At 37.9% G+C, this 12,262-nt stretch overlaps 1 protein-coding gene across 2 annotated transcripts; it reads right to left on the bottom strand.

Annotated features, from left to right (window-relative positions):
- Positions 1–4,195: 4,195 nt before the first annotated feature.
- On the bottom strand, positions 4,196–11,844 carry LOC125276666. Of its 2 annotated transcripts, none has more exons than XM_048204382.1 (11): positions 10,934–11,844; positions 9,889–10,402; positions 9,205–9,286; positions 8,937–9,050; positions 8,734–8,834; positions 8,504–8,602; positions 6,875–7,004; positions 6,518–6,628; positions 6,272–6,424; positions 4,571–4,692; positions 4,196–4,448 (listed from the first exon to the last, which is right to left on the bottom strand). In XM_048204382.1, the coding sequence occupies exons 1-11, from the start codon at positions 11,046–11,048 to the stop codon at positions 4,301–4,303; spliced, it is 1,689 nt and encodes a 562-aa protein (XP_048060339.1). In that variant the 5' UTR covers positions 11,049–11,844; the 3' UTR covers positions 4,196–4,300. The 2 variants fall into 2 exon arrangements, with proteins under 2 accessions (XP_048060339.1, XP_048060338.1); XM_048204381.1 differs by having other exon boundaries at positions 9,889–10,405; positions 10,934–11,843.
- Positions 11,845–12,262: the final 418 nt, after the last annotated feature.

Below are 12,262 nucleotides of genomic sequence, written 5' to 3'. Positions count from 1 at the left end.
CATCTTTTCAACACCTCAGCTGCTTTGTCAAGTTCCTCAGGGTTTGATTGTTCAGTCAGAATCTTTCTGAGAATATCGAGCGTTTTCTCACCACTCACTTCAACATCCGGAGCAATTAGATCAGGAAGCACTCCAGACTGATCTGACCTTTCCATGCATTCAAACATGTGTTCCCCTGTTAAAACAGTCATTGACAAATAAGTCTTCCTTACACAAATACTATTTTAAGAGACTTATTGACCCTGACAGATGAGGGTCTGCAGGGGTCCTCTCTATGATATCATTTCCTGTTTGTTATCCTGCATATTGGAATCACCCAGATATTTTGATGTTATAACCCCTCAAATATCCGAATTCATTTTACATTTTAACATTCATAGAAATGCAAAAAAAAAAAAAAAAATCACAAAAAAACCCCCAGAAAATTAACAAGAGAGTCTTTCCATCTGTCTGCTCAATGTTCTTCATTAAAGGTTTCTCTTCATTCCCATGCTGTTTTTTTTTTTTTTTGTAAAATATGTCAAATTTGTAAAACGTGTAAAATATTTTTGTTTGCTTCAATGCCATATTTGAAATAAGAGCCCACTTGTTCCACAGTATACATCATAAATGGTGAGATTACAGTCCTTAAAACAGATGGGAGTTTCCCCTCATGAACATATTCCAGCCAATGGAGCAGCTTAGCCATTGGTTGCTTGGTACTTTCCTCACGTCTCACAGATTCCACGTTCTTGGACTTTCTGACACTAGTGCAAGTGCAAGAGTAAATGAAAGTGAAACCAGTCTCATACTGTCCTCTCACATTACAGATTCAACATCCTTAAGGTCCAATGTCCAATGTTGGTCCAATTGGACCAACTGGAAACTCTGACGCTATGCAAGATAACTGAAAGTAAACCAAACTCTTTGGTAGTGCCATCCTAAATTAAAACCGGAACAAAAAAACTTTACAAAAACAACACATTTTACTACACTGTGTTACAAACTACAATAGTAATATTGTTAAATCGCACAATTACAATTTTAAAGACCATATATGGTGGCAAGAAGTTATTTCTTATAAAAGGGGAAGTGAAAATGAAAGTGAAAAACATGCAGTCCTTAGAAGTGCCGTGGCAGTATTGAGCCAACACACAGACGTAGATCACATGGTGTAACAGTGATGTGCAGGCAAAACAAAACACACATTTGCCCTGTTTTACTATGGAGTTATTATGGCATGGGGACAAACCAATCTAATTTAATCAATTAAATTGCATTGTTTTAATGACTTAAAGCCTGCTATATCATATTTGATAGTTTGCTGAAACTTTGTTGAAAAACCTGTTATACACAATCTCCTACATGCCTTCTGTCATCTGATTGATATTTTCTAATTTTTTTTAGCAAGCAAAAGGCCTTTTATTATTATTCTAAACTCAACCCCCTCAGGTTGTTGTACATGTGTCTTTTTTATGTAAGTAGACTGCTATATTGTTATAAGGAGCTCATTGATTTACATTACAAGCTATCAGAATTTTATCTTACTTTTTGGTCATATAAATATCAGTAACTGCACATATTTTTCTCAGTTTAGGCCTCTGAATAAAACCAAATACATTTACATTCTCTTTACATTCTCTTATATATCCTACTACTCTCCTATGTATCTGACTATCTTACTAATAAAAGCCTGATGTATCAAATATGATACTCAATAAACGGTTCCATTTCAAAATTTCAAAAACTGTTTTTCTGACTATTAGGTTTTACAGGGTTAATTAACATAATTTCCACCTGTATTAAGCTTTGACCACTTCAGATCAGATTATCAAAAACGCATCTGGAAACAGTGCCAGGACAGCCTGCACATAATAAGTAGGCCTAGGCTATATCAATTAACCCTGCCAGCTTTTAAAAAAAAAAAAAAAAAGTTGCCAGCCAGCACCAGTATTTTTTATAATTTTCACAAAAGTTTCATGGCCCCCATAATATTATGTTGTATGAATATCTGAACATGCATATATCAAAAGAAATAACAGACATTCTGCTTATTTTTTTAAAAAATTCATTCTTTTTAATCAACATTTGAATGTGGGTAAGTTTAATAAAAAAGCAACATTTTAAGCAAAAAGCTGAGAAAATCGAGTTTTTGTCAAAGACTACATCTAGATCGGATTAAGAACGATGATCAAAACTTACATATGTTATTGCTTGTTTCTGCTGCTTCTTCGCCTGTGTTTTGATCAGGAGATTTATGCTGCCTTCACATGCTATCAAAATTATTGTAAATACTAGTTTCCTACTTTAAAAAAAAATTGATGAATTCTCAATTCGAAATTTGAATGCGATAAGCTTGTAATCACGACTTCAGAATTGGGAAGTAGTAAATTTCTGATTGCATGTGAAGGCAGCATTAGTACTCTTTCAGAAGATAATACAGGTGCTGGTCATATAATTAGAATATCATCAAAAAGTTGATTTATTTCACTAATTCCATTCAAACTTGTTTATTATATTAATTCATTACACACAGACTGATATATTTCAAATGTTTATTTCTTTTATGATTATAACTGACAACTAAGGAAAATCCCAAATTCAGTATCTCAGAAAATTAGAATATTGTGAAAAGGTTCAATATTGAAGACACCTGGTGCCACACTCTAATCAGCTAATTAACTCAAAACACCTGCAAAGGCCTTTAAATGGTCTCTCAGTCTAGTTCTGTAGGTTACACAATCATGGGGAAGACTGCTGACTTGACAGTTGTCCAAAAGACGGCCATTGACACCTTGCACAAGGAGGGCAAGACACAAAAGGTCATTGCAAAAGAGGCTGACTGTTCACAGAGCTCGGTGTCCAAGCACATTAATGGAGAGGTGAAGGGAAGGAAAAGATGTGGTAGAAAAAAGTGTACAAGCAATAGGGATAACTGCACCCTGGAGAGGATTGTGAAACAAAACCCATTCAAAAATGTGGGGGAGATACACAAAGAGTGGACTGCAGCTGGAGTCAGTGCTTCAAGAACCACTACGCACAGACGTATGCAAGACATGGGTTTCAGCTGTCGCATTCCTTGTGTCAAGCCACTCTTGAACAACAGACAGCGTCAGAAGCGTCTCGCCTGGGCTAAAGACAAAAAGGACTGGACTGCTGCTGAGTGGTCCAAAGTTATGTTCTCTGATGAAAGTAAATTTTGCATTTCCTTTGGAAATCAGGGTCCCAGAGTCTGGAGGAAGAGAGGAGAGGCACACAATCCATGTTGCTTGAGGTCCAGTGTAAAGTTTCCACAGTCAGTGATGGTTTGGGGTGCCATGTCATCTGCTGGTGTTGGTCCACTGTGTTTTCTGAGGTCCAAGGTCAACGCAGCTGTATACCAGGAAGTTTTAGAGCACTTCATGCTTCCTGCTGCTGACCAACTTTATGGAGATGCAGATTTCATTTTCCAACAGGATTTGGCACCTGCACACAGTGCCAAAGCTACCAGTACCTCGTTTAAGGACCATGGTATCCTTGTTCTTAACTGGCCAGCAAACTCGCCTGACCTTAACCCCATAGAAAATCTATGGGGTATTGTGAAGAGGAAGATGCGATATGCCAGACCCAACAATGCAGAAGAGCTGAAGGCCACTATCAGAGCAACCTGGGCTCTCATAACACCTGAGCAGAGCCACAGACTGATCGACGCTGCATTGCAGCAGTAATTCAGGCAAAAGGAGCCCCAACTAAGTATTGAGTGCTGTACATGCTCATACTTTTCATGTTCATACTTTTCAGTTGGCCAAGATTTTTAAAAATCCTTTCTTTGTTTTGGTCTTAAGTAATATTCTAATTTTCTGAGATACTGAATTTGGGATTTTCCTTAGTTGTCAGTTTTAATCATCAAAATTAAAGGTGCCATCGAATTGAAAATTGAATTTACTGTGGCATAGTTGAATAACAAGAGTTCAGTACATGGAAATGACATACAGTGAGTCTCAAACTCCATTGTTTCCTCCTTCTTATATAAATCTCATTTGTTTAAAAGACCTCTGAAGAACAGGCAAATCTCAACATAACACAGACTGTTACGTAACAGTCAGGCTCATTAATATGTACGCCCCCAATATTTGCATATGCCAGCTCATGTTCAAGGCATTACACAAGGGCAGCCAGTATTAACGTCTGGATGTGCACAGCTGAATCATCAGACTAGGTAAGCAAGCAAGGACAATTTTAATTTTAAATTTTTTTTTATTATTTAAGACAGACATGGAAGATAAAGTCACTGAAGTAGCTCTCTGTATAGCTCTTTCAGAAGCACTTATTTTGAAGCAAGCTATTTACAACAAAAACAACAAAGGCCCAAAGAACAGGTGACAGGTCTATGATTTAGAGACCGGTCCGGGATCGCATCCAGTACTTCCTTCACCTGTCGCTCTGATAACACCCCCTTCCAGCGCAGCAGATCAGGTACATACTGCTCACTGCAAAACATTCAGAATACTTCAATGTTTGAATACTCTCACACAATGAAAAAAGATGCATTTAAACCTGTAAATACATGTTTGAATCTGTAATGAAGTGTTAATGAATGGTCTGGGTTTACCTCTCATGTGGGAAATCTCTAAACAATACACCACAGGTAATCTTCAGTGCATCTACATCACTGTGAAGCAAAACTTCACTCATTCTCTGAAGGAGCTGGTTTTGCTGGGCAACACTGCCATTCTGCAGGCAGAAAATCAAACTATGATTTTTTTATTTATATAATGAATATAAAAACACTGTTCTCTTATGTCAACAGACAAGGATATGTGAAACAATTATGTTAAAGGGGTCCTATTATGCTTTTTTACATTTTAAACTTTCTTTATGGTGCAATATTGTTGTTTGAGCATGAAAAAGGTCTGCAAAGTTACAAAGTCACTCCAAAGGGAGTTATTCTGAACCAGAGATTGTATTATTATAGGGAGATAAGAGGGTCTGTATCTCTTACCATTGGAGAAAGCGTAACGGCTAACTTAATCACGTGCGGCACCTCTCAGCCTATCGTGTCGCAGTTCAAAACTCCTCCCTGCGTACTGTCCGTACCGCCAGTTAGCATTAGCTATTACGCTTTTTTTGGCTAAAGGTTGCAGGCTTGCCTTCCAGTGGCTTTGTATGAACTCTCAAAAATGCCTTGATTGAAGTTTTGAGTTTTCTTCCAGGAAGGTACACACAGTGTTGCCAAGTTGGGCTACTGTAACACTGTTGCCATGGTTTATTTTTCATGTCCTTGGGTTGAAGCAACCCCAAATAACATGTTATTTACCCCCTGGAATGTGTATGTTACCACAGGAATCCCACTAAAAAGTGGATTCCCCAGCAATTAGCAATTGGGCAGATTTTGTTGTGAAAACCTGGCAACCCTGGGTACACCTCACATAATTTAAATAATTCCCGTCCAAGGTATATGCAAAAAAAAAAGAAAAAAAAAAAAGAGTGAGGTCTGCTTGAGTTGCGTTAGTGCAGTAGAAAACTCGCAGTTATGTACGTGACATTTCTGAAACATGCTCAGTTGACTGATTGGTGCATTCAAGTCCTTCTGGGAAGTTTGTATTATGAGTTGGGAAGTAAAGTTTACAACATCAGGTGCATTCAAGTCACTCTTGTTGGAGCAAGATGGCGGCTTACCTTATCTTAATTAACAACTCAAAACTACAGAAAGGTTTTTAACTCTACTTCTAGAAAATGAGGAATGTGCATCAGATGTGTTTTGCTTTTTGTGTTTTTAATTAATTTATTAAGCCACTGTAAATATTACAGTACATATTATTACTATGCTATTATATTGTGTGCAGACTATTAACTAATTTTGTAGTAAATATAAACAAGCCTAATAATGCCACTATTAAATATAATAAGTATTTCTCAAATCCCGAGCTTCCCACTCGTATTTTATGACACTGTTGTGGCAATAATGTGTGTTCAACTCGTAAATACAATATTTCCGACATGACTTTAATGCACCAAATCACAACACACTGATCCAGCTGACCAATAAGAGCACAGTACTCTTTACAGAAGGAGGGGCTTCACAGAAATGGGAACTAAACAGAGTGTTACAGACAGAGTGGGAAGAGATTCTGCAACAAAAAATTTGAACATCCAAGCATGAAAAGCTATTCTAGCAAAAAACAAAATCAAGACTTTAAAAAGGGCATAATAGGTCCCCCCTGAATATAGTTTGACCCTGATTTCCAGTGGTCAAATGCATCAGGAAATCAGTCCTTAAAATACAAATGAATGAAAGAGATATTTTTTTCACCAGTTCAGAGAATGTTTCGTGAAAACGTTGAACATCCTCTTTTATCTTTTCCTCAGCATTTCCCCAAAGCTTCTCTAGCTTTCTGAACTTTGTCTTCAACAGGCATTCCAGGTACACTTTGGAAACACAGTCGTAAGCCATTTTCACAAAGATCTGTCAGAAATAAAGGGTGTGTTGGAGAGAATGAGGGTGAGGTATGAAGCTTGAATCTTTTTGATTGGTTTTAAGGTCATACATGGAGCGTACCTTTTTGATCTCTAAGGCGGTCTCGGGCAGAGATGAACAATGCTCGTGGATTGCCTTCATCAGGATATCAATATCCACATTGTTTTTCTTGAAATAACTTCCTAAATTGTCCTACAAATGAACATTTAAAGACAAACAGGACTGTAAGATTGATATAAAATGTGTTTGTATCAGTATCCTTGTTGTTTATATCAGTAGCATGGAGAAATATGATATGAAACAATTTATGCAGCTGAAATAATCCCAGTGAAATGTTATGGACTTCACAATCCTGCGGACGCACTTAATTTCAAGTCCATGATCTTTTCTTCTGTACAGATGATCATAAACACATATGATGAAATAATTGAGACATACCTGTGCTAAGCTTTTCATGATCTTTTGTACAATGGATAAAGCATTATCTTCCAGTTTCTGTAGCATGCTTATGGTGCTTTTGACGTCATCGCTGTTGTTTTTATCTGGACTGATTTGTGTAGCACAACATCTGTAGTAAAATAACACTGATTTTAGTCTTATTTAGGGATAAAAAGATTGCAGGGTTACCTCTTACTGTAAGCATGTGAATCAATACATTTTAGATAGGGAAAAGCCAATTAAAAATGCACTAAAATGTTCACTTTAAAAAAAAAATGTTTTTGATGCAAAGAAATTAATATTTGCACTATTTTTTTTTTTTTAATTATACACTCACAGGATATAATGACCCTAGTCTATAACCTATATTTTGTTCTACACAAAGGCTGTCCCTAATAATTGACACAATATTTTAGCCAGATATGGCAGTCAAATATTAGTCACTTTATCTTAATGTCCCCACAATTATAATCTGACACTTAATTATACAATGTTATTGTTACAAGTGCTGGTGTGTTGGAGAGACGAGAGTAGCACGGATATCCACAATAATGGGTTTTAATCCAGAACGTAGGAGAAAGCATACAATATAACACATCAACATAACATTAGGTAACGATAAGCACGGACAGGGAGTGAAAGGAGTGAGTCCGTAATATAGGGAGTGCTGATGAAGGAGTCCAGGTGCCGGTGATGAGTGATGATGGGGAGATGACGAGGGAAGTGAGTGCAGGTGTGGAGAACAGGAGGATCATGGGAATTGGAGTTCTGGAGACAAGGGATCTGTGACAGTACCTCCCCCTCCCGGTAGGCGTGACCTCACACCGTAGATGGAAAACCGGGGAGGGGGGGTGGGCGCCCTGGAGACCTCATGCCGGTGCAGGGAGAGGCATGGGTAGGAGTGGAGGTGTCCAGGGCGGGTCCATGAGCCATGGCGGGTCAGGTGCAGCGGGCAGCCATGGCAGAACGTAGGAGAAAGCATACAATATAACACATCAACATAACATTAGGTAACGATAAGCACGGACAGGGAGTGAAAGGAGTGAGTCCGTAATATAGGGAGTGCTGATGAAGGAGTCCAGGTGCCGGTGATGAGTGATGATGGGGAGATGACGAGGGAAGTGAGTGCAGGTGTGGAGAACAGGAGGATCATGGGAATTGGAGTTCTGGAGACAAGGGATCTGTGACAGTACCTCCCCCTCCCGGTAGGCGTGACCTCACACCGTAGATGGAAAACCGGGGAGGGGGGGTGGGCGCCCTGGAGACTTCATGCCGGTGCAGGGAGAGGCATGGGTAGGAGTGGAGGTGTCCAGGGCGGGTCCATGAGCCATGGCGGGTCAGGTGCAGCGGGCAGCCATGGCAGAACGTAGGAGAAAGCATACAATATAACACATCAACATAACATTAGGTAACGATAAGCACGGACAGGGAGTGAAAGGAGTGAGTCCGTAATATAGGAAGTGCTGATGAAGGAGTCCAGGTGCCGGTGATGAGTGATGATGGGGAGATGACGAGGGAACTGAGTGCAGGTGTGGAGAACAGGAGGATCATGGGAATTGGAGTTCTGGAGACAAGGGATCTGTGACAGTTATTCTGAGCCACATATATTTAATGATAATTAGTAAATACCTGAGCTGCATACAAGTGTTGATGATCCGAAACAGATACACAAAGTTCTTCTCAGTGAACTTTAGTTTTTTTAGACGTTTATTCTCAGTATCCACATACCTAAGAAAACACATATTTATGTTAAGGATCACAAACCTCCCCTCTCCCTCAACCATGCACTTAAATGATAATCACTTTAAATGAGAATCGTTTTAATGTGTAAACCAAATATAAGATGAGGAGAAACCTACTTCTGAGCAAAACCACACAGTTCTTCACTACAGAGTATTTGTACTGCATGCATCAAGGTCGGACCACCCTTTTTAGCATCTACAATAGCATGATTCAGGCACTGAAATAAGCGAGAAATATATCATATAAATCCCCTATATGATACCTTTTTACATGAGAAAATAAAAAAAGTTTTGCTTTACTTTCTCTCTCTAAGAGCTACCTGAGTGACATCCATGTGAACTCTTATGAACGTTTCTTCATTCATTGAGTCCTCATTATGTCCCTGTTGCTCATCATAGTGCAGGATGTTCTCTAAAGTCCTAGAGATGTCATTCTGTTGCAATTAAATTGGGACAGAGACATGTGTTACATCTCTCTTGATTTGGGTCCTTTCATGCATTACTGATATATTAGTCAGTATAATGAGAGTCACATACAGTACTTAAAATAACATTCAAATAACACTCACATAAACTGTGAAGTCCTACCTGAAGTTGTGTAAGTAGTTTCTGCTTTGCTTTCTCAATCCATCCTGTCAAGCGCAGCGGGTCGTACACTGTCAGTTTTGAGCTGAAACATGAATGAGTACATATAAGTAGTAGTTTAAGTAGTACACATTAATGTTCAAAAGATTTGATTTAAAAAAAAATATATAATAATTTCTCTTATGCTCTTCCAGGCTGCATTTATTTGTTCAAAAATACATTAAAAACAGTAATATTGTGAAATATTGTTACAATTATTACAACTATTTATTTTAATATATTTTAAAATGTAATTTATTCCTGTGATGGTAAAGCTGAATTTTCAGCACCATTACTCCAGTCTTCAGTGTCACATGATCCTTCAGAAATTGTAATGCTGATTTAGTGCTCAAGAAACATTTCTTATTATCACAGCATAAAGGTTACTGAGCTGCTTAATATTTTGTGAAAACTGATAAAAAAAAAAAACTTTTTTAGAATTCTTTAATGATCAAAGGTAGAAAGAAAAGCATATTTTTTAAACACAATAAATGTATTAGTGTAATTTTTGATCAATTGAATACATCCTTGATGAATAAAAGTATGCAGACACTGCAAACATTTAAATGGTAGTGCACATTTCAACAGTTCAAAATTAACTTGTTTGTTATACAAATTTCACATTTACATCAAATTTGCAGTGCATACCTGAAGAAAACATCTTTTCCCCACATTAAAAGGCAGAACGTCTCCTTCACAGACAGATCTCTGTTTAGCAGCAGGTCCAACTTGGTAAAGAGGTGACGGCTGTAACTGTCAGTCAGATGAACTAGCAGCCCAGCATCTTCCAGTACCGGTGTTAATCGAATCACCTCATAGCATATCTTGCTCTGCGTGTTCTTAAGAAAGTCCTGTAACTGCTCTAATTGAGATCCATGTGCTCCCTCTACTGGTAGTGTGGGAATAAGGTTTTCCACAAACTGATCTATTTCTTGAAGATACTCACAGAGCCAGTTTTGAGGGAAAATGCCTTCTTTCTTGTCTATGGTAACATCATTCAGTTTGCTCCATCTTTTCAACACCTCAGCTGCTTTGTCAAGGTCCTCGGGGTTTGAATGTTCACTCAGAATCTTTCTGAGAATTTCAAGCGCTTTCTCGCCATTCACTTCTTCATCCACTGAATCAGATGCAATCCTTAAGTCGGCTGTGCTTTCCTCTTCTCCTGCTAAATGCATGTGAATTTCTGTGAATTAATTGCTTTTGAAAAAACAACATGCAACATGCAAAAGGACTGCACCAGTGTCCACATTCAAAGGAGAATACAATGCTCAGTTTGATGATTATGAACTTAAATAATTTGTTTTTGGTCAAAGCATGGTACAACTTATGTTGTATTTTACCCTCTAAAACGACTGACTTTACTCAATTATTTAAAATGTTTTTTGTCTTATCATCGGAGGTCCCTGCATGCTGTATTGGCATGTCTTGCAAGAGAAAACTGCTCATCTTTATTCCTGGCTGTTTTTTTGTTTGTTTGTATTTTTGGTCAGAACATGTGGATTTTGTTATTCAGAAATAATTGATGTTTTAGCTTTATGTAGTGTTTTTGATCATATTTTGCTGTAAAAGTTGAATGATATTTAAGTCACCATTAGAATAATAAGTGTTTGGTGAAGTTTCCCCAAAACATGCTGATAAGATGTTGTATTTTACCCTCTAAAAATGATTTAAAGATAAAAAAGCATTGTCTTACCATCGGAGGTCTCTGCGTGCTGAGTCTTTTGCTCACCATCCTTAAGTGGAACATCTTCACCTTTATTCTTGGCTGGGGTTTTTTTCTTAAATTTTTTTTTTAAATTTTTAAGCATCTTTGTAAGTGTAATGTTACTGTATATTAAGAGATTTTAGATTCTGCAATCAGTTTGATTTAGATCCACGAAAAAGTCATCTGAAGTACAGGTGCTAGTAAATTCAGCTACATGTATGTTGTTGTTCTGCTCTTGCACAGGATATGGTTGTGGTCAATTTCTTTGAAGTATCAGAATTAGCTGCAGCAGGTTTGAGCAGAAGGTTTGAGCAGTGTTTCATATTAAATGATAAATGCCACATATTGTACTTGTCAGAAGCTAAATGTAAATTATTCTCTATATTGTGCTCAATCACTATTATTTCTCATCCATCCATTGTCTATAACACTTAACATAAGATCATGGGAAGCCTGTTATTATTATAACAGCATGATTTGCTAAGCCACACAACAAGGTTATCTAAAATTATGCATCAAAATATATTACTATGAGGTTCCATTTGTGCCAAAATTATGTCGACATGCTGTCCGTCTATGCTATGTGTCGTCTCCGCTTACTCCTGTCATCGGTCCTTGTCGTTTGGCTTTGTCGTCTTGCGTGTCAATGCTGCATGTGTCATGACTATGTGTCGTCTTCCATGTCGTTGCTATGCGTCGTTTCCCTCTGTCGTTACGCCTGTTTCACACATAATCCGTCTGCAGTGCGTATGCGTTGCGTATTTTTTTATGCACCCATGTTAACGGATTAGAGCGTTCACACTGCACGCGGTTGCGGTCCGTCATTGCGTTCCAGGAGCGGTGCGTCTGCAGCAGTGCAGCGATCGTTTACGTACCGAGTCTATTTTTGCTGTGCTGCAATTCTGTGTGGGCAAAATGAACACGGATTGACCTGAAATTGTAAAAAAAAAAAAAAAAAAAAGGAAATTATGCACATTTAAACTACTTTGTACATTTAGTACATTACATAAAGAATTATTATTATTTTTTTTTTAAAGATTTAACGCCATGCCAGCAACAAGCTATATTCATGCCAAAAGGAAACATTTCAATTTCACAGTTCAGTTGTATCATTTCAAAACAATTATTTTATTTTAAAAAAATGAACAGTGTTTGCTTGCATAATGCGATCAAGATATGTTTTTCCCCATCGTTGGAGGGAAACTCGCATCCCAGCAGGCAATGACGTGACAGGCGGACCTAAACCAACCTATTCAAAAACAAGGTGACATGGATGACACTCGTCTCATCGTTGAGGTGGAAAAACATAAAATTCTG

Source organism: Megalobrama amblycephala, linkage group LG10 (genome assembly GCF_018812025.1).
Source record: "Megalobrama amblycephala isolate DHTTF-2021 linkage group LG10, ASM1881202v1, whole genome shotgun sequence".
NCBI lineage: Eukaryota > Metazoa > Chordata > Actinopteri > Cypriniformes > Xenocyprididae > Megalobrama > Megalobrama amblycephala.
The sequence above is the reverse complement of the archived record's forward strand: the minus strand, read 5'-3'. Positions and strand labels throughout refer to the sequence as shown.

Bases quoted from the DNA above. Each gene is read 5' to 3' on its own strand.
- LOC125276666 (XM_048204381.1), bottom strand. From the start codon at position 11,048: ATGCTTAAAAATTTAAAAAAAAAATTTAAGAAAAAAACCCCAGCCAAG. The intron at 10,406-10,933 runs GTAAGACAATGC...ACATGCATTTAG, and splicing joins GCACGCAGAGACCTCCGATG to CAGGAGAAGAGGAAAGCACA. The intron at 6,629-6,874 runs GTATGTCTCAAT...GTTCATTTGTAG, and splicing joins TCATGAAAAGCTTAGCACAG to GACAATTTAGGAAGTTATTT.